The sequence below is a fragment of the Mandrillus leucophaeus genome, unplaced genomic scaffold, assembly GCF_000951045.1.
Source record: "Mandrillus leucophaeus isolate KB7577 unplaced genomic scaffold, Mleu.le_1.0 Scaffold75, whole genome shotgun sequence".
NCBI lineage: Eukaryota > Metazoa > Chordata > Mammalia > Primates > Cercopithecidae > Mandrillus > Mandrillus leucophaeus.
The window spans coordinates 5,040,084-5,061,810 of record NW_012108141.1 but is presented as its reverse complement, the minus strand read 5'-3'; the positions used below and the strand labels follow the sequence as shown (position 1 = coordinate 5,061,810).

At 34.3% G+C, this 21,727-nt stretch overlaps 1 protein-coding gene across 1 annotated transcript in view; it reads right to left on the bottom strand.

Annotated features, from left to right (window-relative positions):
- The window catches only part of BMP2K (BMP2 inducible kinase), a 151,788-nt gene that overhangs the window by 25,690 nt on the left and 104,371 nt on the right, over positions 1–21,727 (bottom strand). The window contains exons 14-18 of the mRNA XM_011966241.1: positions 19,194–19,435; positions 18,054–18,152; positions 17,223–17,407; positions 11,192–11,349; positions 2,847–2,957 (exon numbers count right to left, since the gene is read on the bottom strand). Coding sequence (XP_011821631.1) covers positions 2,847–2,957; positions 11,192–11,349; positions 17,223–17,407; positions 18,054–18,152; positions 19,194–19,435 — 795 coding nt within the window. The remainder of the gene's footprint in view (positions 1–2,846; positions 2,958–11,191; positions 11,350–17,222; positions 17,408–18,053; positions 18,153–19,193; positions 19,436–21,727) is intronic.

Genomic DNA, 21,727 nt, shown 5'->3' with positions numbered 1-21,727 from the left:
TGTGTGTGTTTGTGTGTGTGCGCGCGCGCATGGTTGTGTATGTGTGAGGTGGACAAACTATAAAATATCTAAATCAAAACAAAGAAATCTCATTTTCCATAACAGAAAGTTCACAGATACTGTTTTTAAAAGTGCAGAGGTAAGAAATAGCATAATTAGCGTGATATATTAAAATGCGAGAAGTGAAAAATTACTTCTAAGGAGTTTAAGTAGAAGAAGGGGACTGGGAGGGAGCAGGGAGGGAAGTGATTTTTTTTTTTTAAACCTTGTTAAATCTGACTTTTTAAACTATATATATACTTTAATAAAGTTTCAATTTACAAATTACTTTGTAAGATTATGATGAACTGCAGAAAAAAAGTATAAACTAATCTATTACAGTATCAAAGATGAGATTAAAAGTTTTCACAAAAACTTTTTCTTTTAAAATAAAAAGAGCACGATTCCTAATAAAACCAGTGTAAGGAACACTAGATTCAGGACAGTGGTTCTTCTTACATGCACATTAGCATTAGACTTAAAACTTAACTAAGTTCCTGTAAGCATTCTGCAGCATAATTAAATTCATTTTATTCTCAAGTAGCATTCTCTATATGGTTTACTAAAAATTAAATTCTGTTTGGTAATTGTCAACTCTAAAATTCAAATAAGATGGTTTATCGCATATACTTATCATTCTGTATTGTATATATACACATATTCCTGGGAGTAGTTTTTTGCCTTTCTTGAGTACTAGTCCTGGAAATCTCCAGATGCTTTTTCAGTCTCACAACGCGAGTAGAATGAATATTTTCACTGGATAGAACTCCTCTTTCCAACTTTTTCCTAAAGCTTATAGGGAGGTTAATTTTTGTTTCAGTAGGTTCAATTATTCTGCTATTAAAGAAAAATGAATGCCCCCAAATACTTTACCTAAAAATTATACGTGACAAAGTATTTCAAAGCTTTATAATAAGTAGCAACATATTAGATTTTTTTAACTTAATTATATATTTTAGATCTGATATATATTAAATTAACAGTGCTAATTTTGCAAGGTGATCACTTTTTCTTCTTTCTCTAGAGATGCATTTCTCCTATGACCATACTCTCCTTTATTTCAGTCTATATACTTAAATTTTTTCATAACCAAATCATTCCAATGTTTACGTTCACACTGTTTAAAAAGATTTCTTTAAAAGGTAGCATTTATATTAATGGGCATTTTTTAAGGTCACTGTCCTAAATCTAAGGAATATGAATTTTTACAGATAGTCATAACTTTGTTTGTACATCCAATGTTTGTATTAGGTACCTACTGGGTTGGATACTGGGCAGGATTCAAAGATAGGCAATTCATATTTCCCACCCTCAATAAGTGTAAAATCTAATATAAATACCCACAGTAAATAGTTAAAACAAAATAGCAGCAATCAAGCTTAAATCTGTGAACATGTTGCGAAGTACAAAATCTTTAAGCCAACTCAAAATAAGGGTGTCCAGAGAAAAGACCAATCATTGACGCTTACTTCAGTTCTCCTAACTATACTATTCATTTCCCCAGGGTTCTCTCAGATACTATTAATGAGCAAGAAGTAGTTGTATAGGTCCATGCAAACCTGAAAAGGATAATGTAATTCCTTCCAGAGGATGTAAAACGGCTAGTACTGAAACTGCTTTCTGCCACACATAGATAAGTATCTCAAGTCGCTGAATACTATGTTCTTGAGAACTTACAAAGACTATTTTGAGTTGTTATAATTTTAAAAAGTAATAAGTCCATGACCCAGGGTATTGGGGGTATAAGGGAACACACTTATGCAGAATAAGTAAACAGACACAGTAAGCTATGTTCCCCAGTTAATTATGTCATTTATGAAAAAGAAAACCTGAAAGCAGCAAGCAGAAAATAGCAAGAATAGGAACTGTTTTTAATACATGTCAAAGAGAAAAATATGGAGTATGAAAGCAATGAAAAACAATCTTGTTTACTATCCTGTATATTCTAGATAACCAAACAAGTCTGAATGTTGAAAAGTTGTTCAATGTACTTCAGCAGAAATCCTAAACATTCAATTCTTATTTTGGCTTTACATTTGTAAGTTTTCTTTTGTTGTTATTCCTGTAGTTTTTAAATGGTGTTACATATGTAACTTGCCTAAGTGAGAAATAAAAGTAACAGAACTGAAGAACATGGTTGACAGTTACCATGAATATATTAAACTTTTACCTTCTAATAAAGCATTATTTCTTCTAACATATTTCCCTGTGCCCAGATTAAAACTCTTTTTTCCACTATAACCATACATACATGAAAATTCATTTATGCCAATGCACGATCCTGTTCCATCCTAGTATCTTCCAAGTGTTAACTGGGTAATTTGAAATTATTACTGAAAACTTTTAACTGTGAAAAACATCAATATTTAAATTCTGGATTGAATCAAAAGCAGGGATATAAGAAGAAAAGAGTAGCTAAAACAAAGTGATTGTGACAAATACAAAATTATTAAGACTTTTAAAATGCATCTACAAGAGAGCATGTACAAACTAGGAAAATATCAAATTTTTAAGCAAAAGCCAAGTATAAAAATATCTTTAAATATTTTTTTCAATAGTATCCAATAATGAAGATGAAAAGAAGCAGTTATGTTTCTATTACATAAATCGGCATTTTTCTATGTTGGCAAAGATACAACTGAATAATAACGCAAAGAACATCATTAAGAAGAGTAGGATAGCTAAAGGTTAAAATATTTTCTACTTTCTGTAGCTAATATCAGAGTCTTACTTCCACTTTATAAGATTTTGCTGTTGTTCTTGTGTGTTTTATTTGCGATAGTGATGATGTTACATGTGTAACTTGCCTGAATGAGAAATGAAAGGAACAGAACCAAAAGGATCTTCTGGAGGATGGTTATGTGGAGCAGAAAGTGAGTCTACATTCTTATCTGAGGATGCTCTCTCTTCGAGCCTATCTGCAAAAATAAGATGAAATGAAATAAAAAATGAAATAAAAATGATCTTTAAATTAAAAAGTGATATACAACATAAATAAAAGTGAAAATTAAAGCACCAGCCTTTTTGAAAAATATTAGGTTCAGAATCTATCATTCTAAGTATTAGGGAGTAGTCCTGAATTTAATACATATTTGTTGCTGCAAAAGCAAGTTTAACAGTATAATCCATGATAGGTTTCACTAAATACAATTAACCTAATAATAAACTTACTCTGGTTCATTTAAATACTACTTGTCCTCAGCTTTAAGATATTGGGCCTGAACTCAAACCCAGCTAAATAAAAAGAGACATATTTGACAGACTGTCTCCAAAAATAAATTTAGAAAAAATCTTGCAAATGGTCATTCATCCATAAAGTAGGTAAATCTTACTTCTCAATAGCAATAAAAATTCACTATATTTTACTTTTTTGTTCATTTTTCATACTACTTTGTATTATCAAACCATTCTCTCTCTCACACACACACACACACACACACACACACAAACACACATGCCCCTCCCCACACTCACAAAGACTTACATAAAAACAGAGTTTATTGATTCACCCAACAAGTAAATTTGAGTATCTACTATGTGCCAATGTGCCAGGCACTATTCTAGACAACTGGCATGTAATGTCAAACAAAACAAAGACCCCTGACCTTATGCAGATTAAATGCTGGTGTGGAAAAACAAATAATAGGCAATAGACATAATAAGAAATGTATATGGTGTGTTAAAAGCTATAGAGAAAAATGTAGTGCAGGGTAACAGGAATTCAGGGAATGGGTAGAGGTTTTAGTAGTAGAGTGATTCTAATAGTCACTAGGTAAGAAAAGACTTGAAGGAAGGAAGGGAGTGAATACCTAGGAAAGAACAATCGGGAAGAGAAAGAGCTGGAGGCCCAGTGTGTTTGAGTTGATATATCCTGACTCCCTAGTAATGATTATCTTTTCCCTGCTCTTAAACTCTCCATATAGGTCAGGGATGTGGGCTCACACCTATAATCTGGGAGACCAAGGCAGAAGGATTTCTTGAAACCAGCCTGAGCAACACAGAGAGATGGTCTTTTGATTTTTTTTCACCAAGCATGTAACGAAATTTGGATCTCTCCCGATCTTTACAGAATGTTAACTTCACAATATTCTATAACAGTCAATAACAAACACAATACTTTAAGAATACAAAAATACTACTAAAAATTGAGGCTGCAGTGAGCCAAAATTGTACCCAGATGACAGGGAGACCCTGTCTCTAAAACAAACAAAAATCTCTCCACATAGTAGACACATACTAGTTGAGAACTTCCTGATTTTTGTAGGATGTCTCTCTAGCCTCCGATTCTTGGCAATCAAAATTCTATTTGAGACTCATTCTACCTCCTTTCCAGATATTTCGAGCATTTCTGCCAGCAGACCTTTGGTCCACAGCCATTTGAAGAAATCCAAATCATGTTTAGACTGACCTATATTCCAAGAACTCCATGGTAAGCTGTACTGGTTTCAACTGAGTTTTAAGGGACTGCAGTGTAGGGGAGGGGGAACCCAAGTAGAACTGGAATTCCCTAAAAATGACTTTTAATTTGGAGTGAAGCAAAAAGCCCCAAGTTCAAGCAGCATCTCTTCTAACAGTGCTGTTTACATTGAATGTACATTTCGGTTACCTGGGGATTTGTTAAAATGTAGACTCTGATGGAATGGGTTTGGGGAGGATTCTGACATTCCGCACTTCAATTAGCCCCCAAGTGATACTGATACTGCTGTCCAGGAAGTACACTCTTGAATAAACACGGCCCTAGAGTCTATAATATTCTAAATATAACTACTCCTATGGGCAACTAATTCTTTCAAAACCTTTATGACAATAGGTACAATTACTAGCCTTTACAGTTAACATGAATTCTGCAGTATCTATATGAAACTTTGGATTGTTTAAATTTTTACTTAAAATTTTGTTGAAACACTATCAAACATTTTATGAAGGCACTAATATTGAGTTACTAAATACATCTGACAATTGTTTTATGAACAAACAAAACTTCCTAAACTTAAGTGCTCTTTTCAAATCCAACACTGCAATGGTTAACAATGAAAATTTATTTTGGGTATTATTTTTCAAGGTATTAACTGTATACTTAATGCAGGAAATCAGTAACAAATGCTCATTTTACTAAAAACTTTTTTATTATTTTGTTGTCAAAACACCTATTAAAGAGAAGCCAGTCCCATAACATCTTTCTGCAAAAGGTTGAAGAATAATTTATATAACGAAGGATCCCTAACTTATTGTGGTGGGAGGCTGCAATCAAACCTTAAGGAGAGGATTCAGATTCACTGAGTGAGATTACATGTGGTTATTTATTTATTCAGGCCCTGAATGCATTTATGGAATAACAGTAAAACCAATAAGAATGCCTTGTATCAGAATCCTCCTGGACTCCCCCACTCTTCTCCATTTCCCAAATTCCAGTATATAAAGCACTGAGAACAGAGAAAAGAGGGGGTGAGGAAGAACAAATGAAGAGACTGACTCAGAGTGATGATGACAGCATGTCAATATCCAAGGGCCCTCATTCCTGAAAATTAAGACCAAAAGTATAAATATTTAAGTCTGAATTAGAAACAGACTTTATACCTCAACCATCTGCGTCATAACTGCTAGGATTTCTGTATAAAATGTAGTTACCTGGACCCTACCACAGACCTAATGAATCAAGTTATCTGAGTAGTAACTCAGGAATCTGCAATTTTACATACTCTCTGTTTTTATTTTTGTTTTATTTTATGTTTTGAGACAGGGTCTCACTCTTTCACCCAAGCTAGGGTGCAGTGGCATGATCATGGCTGTGGCCTCAATCTCTCAGGTTCAAGCGATCCTCCAAACTCAGCCTCCCAAGTTGCTGGCACTACAGGCACAGGCCACCACGTTCAGCTAATTTTTTATTTTTTTGTAGAGATAAGCTCTATGTTGTCCAGGCTGGTCTCAAACTCCTGGACTCAAGCAATCCTCCTAAAGTGCTGGATTACAGGCATGAGCCACCACACCCGGCCTCTCAGCGCATGTTTGTTTTTGAGACAGAGCATTGCTGTTTCACCCAGGCTGTGATACAGTGGCATGATCTTGGCTCACTGCAACCTCTGGCTCCAAGGCTCAGCCTCTGGAGTAGCTGCAACTACAGGCACACCACACTTGGTTAATTTTATTTTTTTAATTTTTTGTAGACACGAGGTCTATATTGCCCAGGCTAGTCTCGAACTCCTGGCCTCAAGCAATCCTCCCACATCAACCTCCAAAGTAGTAGAATTACAGGCGAGAACCCACCACACCCAGCCCTCTCGATGTATTTAAACCACTACTATACTAATAAGTCCCAGCTTATAAAACTGAAGTTATCACTAAGGTTCTTTAAATTCTCATGCACTGGTATATTACATCCATCAGTCTGTGGTAAATTTATGGTAAGGATATAAACAGTACTGTGAAATTATGACAAAACTATACACATTATCATGTAGGGGTGAACTTATTTTTATATGGGGTCCCTATAAGTAAAACTATGGAAGATACTGCTCTATGTAAAGTTCATTTATCCAGTTATTTCAAAATAGGAATCAGAATAAATTCATTGTAAAATGAATGTTATTGTTCCATAAAATGCAGAATCAACTTTTCAATGGAATTTTTTAAAGATCATTTATGTTTCTAAAGTTCACCTGAAAATGTGGGTCTCAAGACACAAAATACAAAATAAATATACTCATTAATTTTGTAATTATTAATTACCTATAAATAAAATCTAATGAAATGGTTATGTAGAACTACTTTGTAAATACACAGTCATCCCTAAAATGCTTTTAATTACATTTTCAAATGACTGGTTTTCTTTAGATTAGAACAAAGCTTGATTATCCAATATAAGAAACTTACCTCCTGCCTTCACAAAAGAATTATGTTGGTGAATAAAGACAGTATCTTTTCAAGAATTTTAATTGATACAGATAGCGAAAATACAGGATTTTAAAATCTTAGAATCAAAGTATATTCCATAATATCATCACGAAATTAAAATAGTCTACAAAGTTAATTCTGCTGCTTATATGGATAATGGTGTAAAAGGCTAAAAGGTTAATGAATAAGGTTTAAAAGTACAGTCGTCATGTGATACTCTTGAAACTGGTCTAATATACTTGAAAAGTTCTGTTATTCTGCACTGAAGGAACAGTAATAGTTATGAATTTGCTTAAAAAGATGAGGGTTAATATTTTACAATAAACTGTAGATTCAGATGCTTATAAGCCATTATCATTCTGTGGCTTCATAGATGAAACAACAACATTCAGTGGAATTTATAAAGCAATCACAATATCTTTAGTATCTTCTATTTTTCCTTTTAGTTATTTTGATTCAATTTTAAGCAGAAAAAATCCACCATCAATAAATGAAATATATTTCATGAAGTAATAGTTTTAATTAACAGGTACACAACTATTTGCACAAATATAAGTTTATAAATTCCCCAAAGCAAGCATCTGTGTTCTCATTAGTTTAATGTATTAAATATTATGTCAATGTTAAATTGTCATATTAAATATTAAGATACTAAAATATTATGACAATTAAATTGCTAAAGTTTACGTACTAGTCTGGATATTCTGGTACAAAAAAGTAAAAATACAAACTTAAATTTTTAAAAATATCATTCAGACAAGCTTTATTATTAATGCTTAAATTTGATTTAATGTTTTCTTCTTACTAAAATTAAGAACAGGTAAAACAATTCTGAACCATAAATGGTATTCATTTATAGTGAAGGTGAAAGCAAGAAGAATCTAGTTTATTTTACATATTAAATCCCTTTGCCTAGTATATGGAATCTACTGTTTTCTTAAAGATCACTAAACAACGTTGTTATCAATTAGTAATATTTTAGAATTTTGATATCTCAAAATACTATTATGATTTGAAAATTACTTTCTGGATAATACATGTAAAATATTTCCTAACCAGCTATTATTTTCCTTTTTTTTTTTTGCTTTTAAACAAATAACCATGAATCATTTTCAAAATAAAACCCCAAATGGAAAAGTATTATTCTGAATAATCATTACACTGGCAATACCTCTACTTTTAAGGACCATATAAAGGCTTTCAGTTTCTCACTGGAAACTGTTTTATAAATCAAATATAAATTATTTTAGAAAAGACTTTGGAAAATTGTTAATACCTGTGGTCAAGGAAAAGGGTACAAATATCCTACACGGCATTTCAACTACATCAATAGTTTATTCATTTTGGAAAATGACAGGATTTATATTATACTGATGGGCAAATTTTTGGAGTCATTGAACCCACTATTTCGGAATTCAAAAAAGTAAAAGTTATTAAACTTTAATAAAGTTTAGTATAATGACCAACTATCAATTTTCATTGCACAATTAGTCTTCTAATAAACTCTTAAGGTTCTGAAAGAGTTCTTTTGCCCATCAATATAATATAAACTCTATCAAATAGATCAAATATTAGGTATCTTATTGCTTCTGAAAGAGGTGCTAAAGATGACTAAATTTTACAGTTAAGTTAAACTCTGAAAGGAAATCTTTCTAAACTATATTTTATACACAACTTTATAGTAGTTACAAACTTCTTTATTAAAGACATTTCACTTTTTTGAATCCTAAAAGGGTGGGTTCATTGACCCCAAAATAGTCACTGAACAATGAATATCAATTATTAAGACAAAAACAGACACTTTTCCATCAACTTCCTTGCTATCATTTGTCACTTCTGCTTTTGATGTGTTTGCCCACAAAGCCCCTTCTAATTTGACGGTTACAGCACCACTGAGAAACTGATAATTTAAATACAATTTTTAAATGCTGGCTAAAAGTCAAAAACCTCTTAAATCATGACATAAAGGCTTATACAGAAAGTGAGAAAAGGGAAAGTGGCATTTATTTATTGAGTGCCCAGATTTAAAGGCATCATTTAATTATCTGGACAACCCTATGAAATAGGCACCACTATCGCCAGTTTACAAATGCGAAAGTGAGACTGACAGCAGTTGAGTGACTTATCTGAGATTACAACCTAGTTAAGTAACATTGCCAGGGATCAAAATTTATGTTTTCTGCCAAATTAAGTGCATGAGACTTGTGACAATAATTTCAGTAGCTCATGGACCATCTATGTGTTTTTCCAAATGGCTAAGGTTGCTCCAAGTCTAACCTTCACATAAAATTCCTCCTGCACTTTCCTTTGGAACTTAGTATCTTTGTATAATTAATACTGCAAAGTCTGAACTCTCTTTGGCATACACATGTGCACACAGATACATGCACAATTTACAAATGCTATCTGATCATGAAGTTTAAAATTCACACATTATCTGATCATGAAGTTTTAAGGTATTCTTAAAAATAGCTACTTAAGAATTTTACGTACTCAACACAATTTTTATGAAGTTATATACATATAGGCATATTCATATGTCACTCTTGCCTATGCTAAGTAAATAAAACTAACTTTGATGTCATTACAAATTCTAGGAAGCTTAGAATAACACATTTTTATAGGATACAAAATAATGTGAATACTCATTTCATAAATTCATTTTTTAAAAATAATTTTTTACCTAAGCAGTTGAAAATACTAATTTAGCAAACCCTGATCAGTACACATTAAAATTAATATATTTTGCTTTAAATATAGTCCTATAAATTATAATGATTTGGTTACACCCTGTATCTACCTCTTCCATCACTCTGAAAGAGCTGGGCGTGGTGGCTCACACCTGTAATCCCAGCACTATGGGAGGCTGAGGTGGGCAGATCACCCGAGGTCGGGAGTTTGAGACCAGCCTGACCAACATGGAGAAATCCTGTCTCTACCAGAAATACAAAATTCGCCAGGCATGGTGGCACATGCCTGTCATCCCAGCTACTCGGGAGGCTGAGACAGGAGAATCGCTTGAACCCAGGAGGCAGAAGTTGCAGTGAGCCGAGATTGTGCCATTGCACTCCAGCCTGGGCAACAAGAGCAAAACTCAGTCTCAAAAAAAAAAAACAACTCTTGCTTTTGGGCCTACTCAACATAAATTCTAGGAAAATGCCAAATAAAAAAGTGGTGGTTTAAAAAAAAATTGTTTTAGTAAGATATGATTGGTTTTATTAAGAAACCTTTATTAACAGTTCAGAACATATTTTTATATCGCATTTAATCATCAATTTTCATACTCATATAACCAATATGTAAAATACAAATTTAAATCCCAAACAACTATTCTTACAGGAATTTTATATAAAATATATACCAATTCAGAACAAAGTATTTCATCTATTAAACATTCTCATAAGGCCAATTACCTAAATGAAATAGGACCTAGGAACTACAAACTAGGGACTATTAAGACCTTCTTTTCACATGCAAAAGGGGAAAACACACTTGTTTTGTGTGCACACCTGCATACACACACACACACACACAAGCCTCAGAAACCTGAAAATTATCTACATACTCTAGAAGTGAGCTTTTTGCTCCTATTTTGCGACCTACTCAAAACACTCGCATCATTCTTTCAAAAAAAGGACATTTCTAAAATGTGTGGCGAAGCTTGACATCTATTAGGTAGTTCAAAGAAAAGCAATGATTCCAAGTAAAAACATTGAGATATCTGATTTAAAGTGAAAAAGAATTTATTTAATTTTTGCCATATCAGGACAACAAAGCAGCCCTTTTATGTCACCACTCATTAAAAGGGCATTACAAAACATTAACATAATGTAGTAGCCCATGTTTTCTTTCAGGCATTTTCAAAGGGCATCTCAGACCCACAATATTTTCTATTGAGTGTGCAGAAAAACAGAGTTGCACAATCATTACTAAGGCAAAATAATAATGTCTCCCTTTTTATTGAAACATCAATGTTCCATGTTTTGGAGATATTCTGAATTTAACATTTATAGATATGCAATATTTAAGTTTTAGGATATTAGCATACTATCAGCAATATTGGGTTTAATAGCTACTATCAGGTAACTGATTTCTAATGCACACAACATAATTTGATAGTATAAGAAGATGGCCTGAATTTTGCCCTCAAATGCACAAAAAGAATTTCCCATATACATTCTCAAAAGTCTTTGGCCTTGCTGAATAATAATAGAGCTGTTATTTTACTGTGAAGCAAAATAAGCCTTCAAGTGTCCCTTACTTGATCTTAGAAGGTCAAATTCTCTGTCCAATAGTTCCTCTTCAGTTAACTTAGAAAAATTATCCTCTCCAAAAGGATTCCACCCTGACATATCAGGTGGGTTGCTGATGTTCTTCTGATTTGTGAAATTTGCAATGGCCTCTTTATCAGCAACTGACCTATAGTAATAATTGAGAAAGAAAAAAGAAGATGGAAAGCAAAATTAAAATTAATAAAAATTCACAATGCCCTAGTTTATACTTTATAAATACTTAGAAAACCAAATCATTTCCTTATGACAGAGAATGACAGACAAAGGCATGAGATGGAGAGAGAGAACATATGGGATCTAGATCACCTGCATAAGGTATACTAGCTCCATAATCACCTACTTAAGGTACACTAGCTGTATACCCTTGGGCAAGTTCCTTAACTTCTCTGCCTCAGCTTCATCTGTAAAAAGGAGTAATGGTATCCACCTCATAGGGTTACTGAGAAGATTAAATAATTTAATACACATAAAGCAAAGAGAACAATATCTAGTAAAAATAAGAATAAGTATTAACTGTTATTATCATAGGAAATAAGCCTTAAAGAAAAAATCAGTCACCTATCAGACAGTATCACTCTAAAATCACTACTGAACACAGTGATCAAATGCCTTGGTTATGCTGGGACACCACAGTAATTTTCCTTTTGACAAAGGCATTCCCTATATATAGCTACTAACAAAAGATGAATTGCTAGGACTGCTTTAAAAGTTAGCTAAAATTAAGTGAGGGTTATTTTTGTATATAATAAATTATTTATAGTATTTAAAGTATCTAGAGTCTGCAGCCTGAGACCACTGGTTCTATGAAAATTATCTTACAGGGCTCTAGGCTTTTAAGAGAAGATGAAAATCTAAAGATTTCTTAACCCGAGAATCTCTGTGTACCTCTCCCGGCAACCCAGCCTGGAAATATAGTCATGTACTACACAATGACCTTCCAGTCAACAATGGACCATATATATAATGGTGGTTCCGTAAGATTAAAACAGAGCTGAAAAATTCCTATCACCTAGTGATATCGTAGCCATTGTAACACTATAGCACAACAGATTATTCATGTGTTTGTGGTGATGCTGATTTGAAGACACCTACTGGGCTGCCAGTTGTATAAAAGTATAGCAATACAATTGTGTACAGTGCATAATATTTGATAATAAATGACTGTATTGTTTTATGTATTTATTATACCATATTTTTTAGTTATTTTCAAGTATACTCCTTCTACTTATTTTATTTGAAGTCGACTGTAAAACAGCCTCAGGCAGGTCCTTTAGGAGGTATTCCAGGAGAAGGTATTGTTATCATAGGATATGACAGCTCCATGCCTGTTATTGCCCCTAAAGAACTTGCAGTGAGACAAGATGTGGAGGTGGAAGATATTGATATTGACAATCCACACCTTAGGCCAGGACTAATGTGTGTGTTTGTGTCTTAGTTTTCAACAAAAAAGTTTAAAAAGAAAAGTTAAAATAGAAAAAAACTGTAGAATAATATAAAGAAAATACTTTTGCACAGTTGTACATGTTTGTGTTTTGTGTTACTACCAGAGTCAAAACATTTTTAAAATTTTTAAAGCTTATAAAGTAAAAAACTGAAGTTAATTTATTATTGAAGAAAAAAATTTTACATAAATTTAGTGTGTCCTAAGAATGCGGTGTCTATAAAGTCAAGTCTATAATACTGTACAGTAATGTCCTAGGCCTTCACATTCACTCACGACTCACTCATTGACCCACCCAGAGAAACTTTCAGTCCTCCAAGCTCCATTCATGGTAAGTGCCCTATACAGATGTACCATTTTTTATCCTGCCTACAGTATTTTTATTCTACCTTTTCTATGTTTAGATACAAAAATACTTACCATTCTGTTACAATTGCCTATAGTACTAAATACAATAACATGCTATACAGGTTTGCAGCCTAAGAGCAATAAGCTATATAATAAAGCCTAGATGTGTAGTAGGCTATACCATCTAAGTTTGTGTAAATGCACTCTACGATGTTCATACGACGATAAAATTGCCTAATGATGCAATTTCTCAGAACATGTCCCCGTTGTTATGCAATGCATGACTGTATAGCATAAGAATGAGACAATGTAAGAAAGCTATTAAGTTCCTTTCATAATTCATATCCAAATCCACTTAACAGTAGTAATGAAGGGAGAATCCTAATGTTCAAAGTGGTATCCCAATTTCGCAAGTCTTAACTGATTCCCTAAATTTACCTAACTGTTGAGAGCTCATTGTCATTGCCACCAAACAGGTCTTAGAAGAGAAAGAAAAAGGCAAAAGTCATCCATTTAATCCCTTAGTCCAAGCCCCTTCAGTATATCTAAGCCAAGAATAGGATACTTAAATACTTACTGAAGGCTAGCATATAATAGAGGAAAATAAACATAGTTAAGTTACCTACAAGTAGACAGACTTGCTTAGTAAGTAGAACTTAGTATCTTAATTTTAAAAACAATTCAGTTTAAAATCCATTCTGGATGCATTAACTGCCAAGCAGTCTGAGCCTGCCTCCTGTGACAGAGTCCCATCTCTAATTCCAAAACTATCTCTAAGAATTTTCAGTCTTTAAAACACAGATCAGATATGTTTTTATCCAGAAAATTGAAGGGAAAAAAAAAAAAATCAGAGTGTGTAAAACTGAGAGAGAGATGGTGGGCATTGCCCCTCCTGTCTGTCAATGATTCCTTTTAGAACTCTGATTCCCTATATGAATCACCCTCTTACTATTCCCAAAATAAATTTACGGATTCCCATTGGCAGGCTGTAACTCAATAGGGTATCACCTTAACGTAGTTTAAACAGGTATTAAAATATGTCTACAAGTTATCTGACATTCCTCCCTTCAAAGGGTGAAACTGAATTTCGCTGCCCTTGAACATGAGCTAGATCTAGTGACCCAATTCTAACAAATGAAACATGGCACAAGCAGCAGCCCATGACTGCTGAGACTAGGTCTAAAAAGACATTTCAGATTCCTCCTTGCTCTGTCTCTTGGATCACTTGTTGAGGGAGAAACCAGAATCAATAATTCCTTGTTCAAAATAATTTTTGCCTTGCCAAAGAGAAAACTCAAGCAGTCTTTTGGAGAAATCCATGTGGCAGGGGACTGAAGCCTCCTGCCCAAATCCATGTGAGTAAACTATCTTGTAAATTACATCCTTTAGCACCAGCCAAGCCTTCAGAGGAGAGCCGAACCAGCCTTACCAGACACAACCACCCTGTTAAGCCACTCCTAAATTTCTGATCCAAAGAAAGTATGTAAGATAATAAATGTTTATTGCTGTTTTAAACCACTAAGTTTTGAGATAATTTATTAGGCATCAACAGATAACTAATACAACAGGCCAATTATATCATAAGAAGATAACGTATGCACAGAAAATGTTTATTTTAACTATTATTGGAATATAAAACAATAATACTCTCTGATATTCATAGTAAAGATAAATTAACATGACGGAAGAGTAGAAAGTTTAGCAAAAGACAGTGGAAAAGAAAAGGAAATAATTATTTCAACAAAGAGAGTGACTCTTTCCCTCTGTCTAAGGAACTACTTAGTTTCTTATATTCTACTCAAATAGCCCCTTACCCACTTAGAGACAAACATTTAACCCCAATTCTCTTCTTCCACTGACTTAGTTATAAGCAGGAACATTAGTGTACAGCTCTTTTTAAATTGTTACAGAAGACATTACACTCAACATACAATCTGATGTTAAATAGGTATAATAATATTAATGCAGTAGCACTGATGTACCAAGTGTGGCTGGAGCAATGTTCACACATGAAGTTCCACATTTCTAACCTTTAGTGGCTGAGTGTATAATTTTTTCTACCATATCCTTAAATACATAATTTCATAGGAGTGGAGTAAAACAAGTCTTATGCACTTTCCCAGATATGCAACCCAGTATTTCCTAACCTGGGGAATGCAAGATGATTTTTGTGATAACTTATTTTTTAATAGTTACACAGAAATTAAAAGAAAAGTATCTAATGTATCAAACCTGTGATTTGTCGAATAGCATCACTACAAATGAGAATAAAGCAAGCCGTGCTACAGTAATTAATATACATTACAGGTATCAGCACCTTGCATGCCAGTGTATGCCTCAAATCCCTGGATATCCAACTTTCTTTGTAACTAATCAGAAGTTTAGACAGATTTCCAATTCATCATCCCATTCTCATCAGTGACATAACTTTGCTTCCAGGAGCTGACAGACTTTTACAATATGAAGTATACACAATACCTATGCTATGTCAGAGAAGACAGTTTAATATCTTTTCTACTTTCCAACTAAATACACTAGATTTGACATTTTTTTATGCTAGTTAGCTTCAAAAGTGGAAAAAAGCAATCATCTAATTAATACAATAGCCTCATCGGTATCTTAAACTAAGCAATCATCAAGCAGAATATCCGATTTTTAATGAGGAAAATTATTCCATTCTTATCACTAGCGGACTTAGCAAATTTATTAGATTACAATTTACATTTTGTACTTTATATTTTAGTGGATCTTATTTGTTTAAAATGTATAATGTTTTAATTTTATTATACACAATAATGTTCCTAATTATTAAAGAAAAAAAGCACTACATGAATAAAGCAAAACACTTTAACTAGAGTAGATAAATGACAACGAGTTTGGCAAATACTGATCTGAAGGTTTTGTTTGTTTGTTTGTTTGTTTGTTTTTGTGAGATGGATTCACCAGGCTGGAGTTCAAGCCATTCTCCTGCCTCAGCCTCCCAAGTAGCTGGGATTACAGGCGCACACAACCACACCCAGCTAATTTTTGTATTTTCAGTAGAGACAAGGTTTCACCATATTGGCTAGGATGGTCTTGATCTCCTGACCTCGTGATCCACCTGCCTTGGCCTCCCAAAGTGCTGGGATTACAGGCATGAGCCACCGCACCCTGCCTGAGCTGGACATTTAAACTGGCCTTTAACCATATACTCTGCTTTCTCCCTAGACAAAACTGTCCTAATTCCTCCACCCCAATTCTTACTTTAGAAAAGAAGTTCAAGAAATCAGTTCATGTTTCTGTCTTCCTCCCTACCATACCCGCCCCACTATCTGTCCCTGGTGCATGTGTGCACACATGCACACACACGCACGTGCGCGCACACACACAGAGGTTGGGAGGCGTCCTATAGCAAACTGCATACTTTAGCTCTCTCTTGAGATGCAGTGTACGAGTATGCTACTGATGCTGCTGTTTCTCCTGCTCAACTCTGAGCCAAAGCTTATAGACACCTTTTCTCAGCTATTGTTTCAAATCCTTAAATAGCATTGTATGAGAACTTCTTCAGTGTTCCTGTAACAAAAGTCTAACAGCTCCTAAGTATCTAAAAACATTAGGAGGCATTCATGATGATTCTTAACTACAAGATGCCAAAGCACCTGCCATTTTATATGTAAAAGAAAATTTGTACAAGTTCTTTAATTTATAACTCACCTAACCAATATATCTAAATAGCCAAAATATACTATTCCCAACTGTTATAGTAACAGTATGTTTACTATATATCATCTTAAAATATATATATGTAAAAATGTTTATACCTATTTAAATTAAATTATACAACCTTTATGAGTAAACAGTAAAATTAATCAAAGGTAATAACATGTAAATAGAAAAAGTCTATGAGGATTTATTTTTAACTGCTAAAGTCACTTGTTAGGGTGTTGTTTATTACAAAAAATGCCTGTACACACAAGCCAATAATATCCTTAGCCCTAAATGCTATTAGATGTTGCTACGCCTTACCTACAAATAACAGTAAGCAGAATTAACTGAGGAAATGGAAGGATGGGGATGCGAAGGGACCAGAAGACAGGACTAGGAAGAGAGAATGGGTGGCTCTACAGAAAAAATAAGTCCAAATTAATTTAGGAGAACTTAATGACCGACCATTCAACAATGACTTCCACTTCCACAATAATTTCCTTTGCTTTCACTGGAAAAATACTTGCCTATTGGCACTATAGGAGGAGTCCATTATGGTTCCAACCTGAGCTGGAAGTGATGAAGTGTAGGAAACTAAGGCTGGTGAGAACTCTTGAGGGGAGGTAAGATATTCAGGTGATGCCTGCTGTTGAGACGGCTGATGTTGAGCTAGCATCTGCTGTTGAAAGAAAGCCTGCTGATACTGCTGCATCTGAAAAAAGAAATGATATTATACAAAACAATGCTCCAGTCCTAAAGCACTGTCAGCACTGCATCTATTTACTATGTTCCTTCCTTTCACATTGGTGACAAAATCAGAAACCTAAAAAACAATCACCTGCAGGAGCAGCTCTACTACTAGAAAACCACAGCAAGATGAAATAAACCTTTTTAAAAAGTTGTGAAGGTAGGCTCACTTGGCCAGAATCAAAAATCCTCTTTTAAATATTTCAAGAAAAAGAGTAGCTTAAAGTCACTAATACAGTGGTTGCTGTAAAAAAAAAAAAAAAAAAGTCAAATTATTCTCTGAAGCAAATACACTCTCCATTTGGGTTTCATTTTTTTACTCAATAGATATTTGCTGAATGAAAGAGACATGTGACAAAAGACTATAGGTAAGACATCATTTCCCTTACACAATAAGAGAAGTATGTTATCAGTCAATTACTATGTGCCATATTTAGGTGCCATAGTTCAGTGCAATTTAAAGTTGTTTGAGAATATATGACTGGCTTTGATAAAATACATGTCAATTAACTTGATTTTGAATTATTAAATTCTGCATAATATGATTCATACTGTGAATTCCAACATCATAATGTATACTAAGAGAAATCTCTAGAAATTATTTAAGTTACCATTGTTGGATACTGTGATGCAGAAGGTTGTGGTTGATATACCGAATGCATTAAAAACTGTTGCTGAAGCATCTGTTGCTGCTGTGTTGCATGTTGATACTACAATGAGAAAATCAAACAAATTAATAAATGTTATTCATGCCTTTTTTGTGTCAGAGCCCTTTTTCAAAGTATTGATCTTACCATAATAATGATTTGAGAAATCAGCAGTCCAAACATCAACACAAAATAGTTACACTCTAAATTACTATAATTTATTAATAAATATGCTTATCATCAGAAACTTAAAACCAATCATCTGCAGGAACAGCTCTATTACTAGAAAACCACAGCAAGATGAAATAAACCTTTTTAAAAAGTTTTGAAGGTAGGCTCACTTGGCCAGAATCAAAAATCCTCTTTTAAATATTTAAGAAAAAGTCACTAATACAGTGGTTGCTATTAAAAAAAAAAAAAAAAAAGAGCAAATCATTCTCTGAAGCAATTCTCTGATCCAGAACTAGTTTCAAAATTATCAACAAAACATAACAGAGATTCAATTAAAACCACTTGTAGCACAATTTAAGACTGTTTAGAAGAAAGTTACCAAAACACATTTACCACCTTTTCCTAGAAAGTAAAGACACAAGAAGTGACTTCTAACCAAGATCCATTACATTAAATTTACACTCTCCTTTTATCTCCCCTCCAGTGGTGTCCTCTGGGCATCCCATGGTACCACCTACTTACCACCCTCCACTCTGGATCTATCAACCAAAACCAGGAGGTGACAAAAATCTAAGACAATGTTACTTCTGCAAAGCCTAATATCACCTTTCCAACAACAGCATTATTAGTCTGTGAACTCAAAATGTAACCTCAGATAATATTCATTACAAACTGCAGTACTTATTTGTGAATACTAAATGTTTCAGATGAACATTCTTTTCTTTATAAGGCCACAATGCAATCTATTTTAGAGTATTCTTAAGTATTTCACTGATTGCAAATTAAATATTATTTCATAATCAGAAAATTGGGGAAAGTGTTTACTCAAATCTAGAGTTCAAGGAGCCCATGATACAAAAAGGAATTCACTGATATTCAATTTGCTGCATCAATTTCACACTACTTCCATATCTAAAGAAACAAAAAAATTACCTGCTGCATATAAGCATCATGAAGTAGGTGGTGGTGGTGGTGGTGCTGCTGCTGCTGCTGCTGCTGCTGCTGCTGTTGCTGTTGCTGCTGCTGCTGGTGAGGATGACGATGCTGTAAATGGAGTTGCTGTAATCTCCAATCTCCCTGCTGTAGTTGCTGGAGTACTCTATGCTGCTGTGGTGGTTGCTGAGGAAGTCCCTGACCCAATAAAATTTCAGGGCCATTTCCAGGTCTTAGTGCCCCTAGAGACAAGGTCCCAAACACTTACATTACCATACTAATGATTTCAATTAAAAAGCTGGATTTCAACATGCTCATTTCAATAGTAATTTAACTAAGGCATTTATATCCTTATTTATAATACAGAAACTTCCATATGCATAGAGTTTATAGGGATGTACTTTAATTATAAGTACCGAAGAAGCTTAATTTTGTCATCTACAACTCTGAACAAGTCAACATCTTAGAAACACTTCATGTTTCACGCTTCGGCTCTCCATGAACACAATATCCATGTTAGTTTGTTCTACACTGTTCAACTATATCATGTACTATCATGAGTATGTATCATTACCAAAATAATTCTCAGTCTAGAATGCCATTTTCCACCTACTGAAATTCTTATTCTTTAAAGGTTAGCTCAAATCTCTCTTCCTTGTTCCTTCAACTAGCACTTCCACTCAGTTTATTCCATTTTAGTCTGTCTTGCACATATTAATGACTTACATGGCTATTTCCTAGCCAGGGACCCTGAGGGAAAAGATGACTTACTCATCTGTTAAGAGTCCCAGAAAACCTTTTATACAAAAGATGATTAATAAATGCTCACTGTAATGAATCTATTAACACTGTCTCCTAAACGGATATTTATTTATAAGCTCCATAAATTATGCCCTAGGCAAATCCTATATATAAACTTTAAAAATTAATTAAAAAGATATACACTTAATGCAATACACTAACACACTATAATTTCTATATTCTCCTCTAACTTACCCTACATTCAAATGCAACTGTTCAATCCTAGAGGATAGAAAGAGTGGGGAGAGAGTGCAAGGAGGGAGACAAGGGTTCTTTTTTCATCAGTGTTAGTATCCTCAAATTTCCTCAGACCTAAGTACAACAGCTTTATGAACATAGTTTTATAACTATTTCTAACTTTTCTACTTATAAGGAAATGCATGTTCATTTTAACTATCCTTGAAAATACTTATAAAAATGCAAGTTAAAAAATGAAAATCACAAATCCACCACACAGATACAACCATCATTAGCCTTTTAAGTGTATTTCTTTCCAGGAGAAAGAGTATTAAAATAACTACTCAAAAATCATTCACCTTGAAATTTTTTTTAATTGACAAATAATAAGTGTACATATTCATGGGGTACATATTGATGTTTTAATACATATTTTGCAAAGTGATCAGATCAGGGTAATTAGCAAAACCATCATCGCAAGCATCGTCTTTTTTTGTGTGTTAGGAACACTCAACATTCTCTTTCTACCTATTTGAAATTATACAAAATATTGTTAACTAGTCATTCTAAGTGGTAGAGAATACTAGGATTTATTCTTCCTATCTAGCTAAAATTTTATATCCTTTAGTAAATCCCTCCCTACCCCTCACTTCCCCTATCCTTCCAGCCTTTAGTATCTTTTGTCTCCTTGAAAATTTAATAATAGTAAGTAACTTTAATAACTTTATAATAAGTAACTTTAATAACAACCTAAGTAACTTATAGGTTAAAAAAGAAATAACAAAGGGGCCAACGTAGAGCTCAGGCTGTGGCTTCAGAGAGTGGAAGCCCCAACCCTTTTAGCAGCTTCCATTTGGTGTTGAGCCTGTGGGTGCACAGAAGTCAAGAATTGAGGTTTAGGAACCTCAGTCTAGATTTCAGAAGATATATGGAAACGCCTGGCTGTGCAAGCAAAAGTTTGCTGCAGGGGTAGGGCCCTTATAGGGAACCTCTGCTAGGGCAGTACAGAAGGGAAATGTGGGGTCAGAGTCCCCATAGAGTCCCTACTGGGGCACTGCCTAGTGTAGCTGTGAGAAGAGGGCCACCATCCTCCAGACCCCAGAATGGTAGATCCACCTACAGCTTGCACCATGCGCCTGAAAAAGCTGCAGACACTCAACAGTCAGCCCATGAAAGCAGCCGGGAGAGATGCTGTACCCTGCAAAGCCACAGAGGCGGAGCTGCCCAAGATCATGGGAATCCACCTTTTGCATCAGCATGTCCTGGATGTGAGACCTGGAGTCAAAGGAGATCATTCTGGAGCTTTTAAATGTGACCACCCCACAGGATGTCAGACTTGTATGGGCTCCGTAACCCCTTTGTTTCGGCCAATTTCTCCCGTTTGGAACGGCTGTATTTACCCAATACCTGTATCCGCATTGTATCTATGAAGTAACTAGCTTGCTTTTGATTTTACAGGCTCATAGGTGGAAGGGACTTGCCTCGTCTCAGATGAGACCTTGGACTGTGGACTTTTGGGTTAATGCTGAAATGAGTTATGACTTTGGGGGACTGTT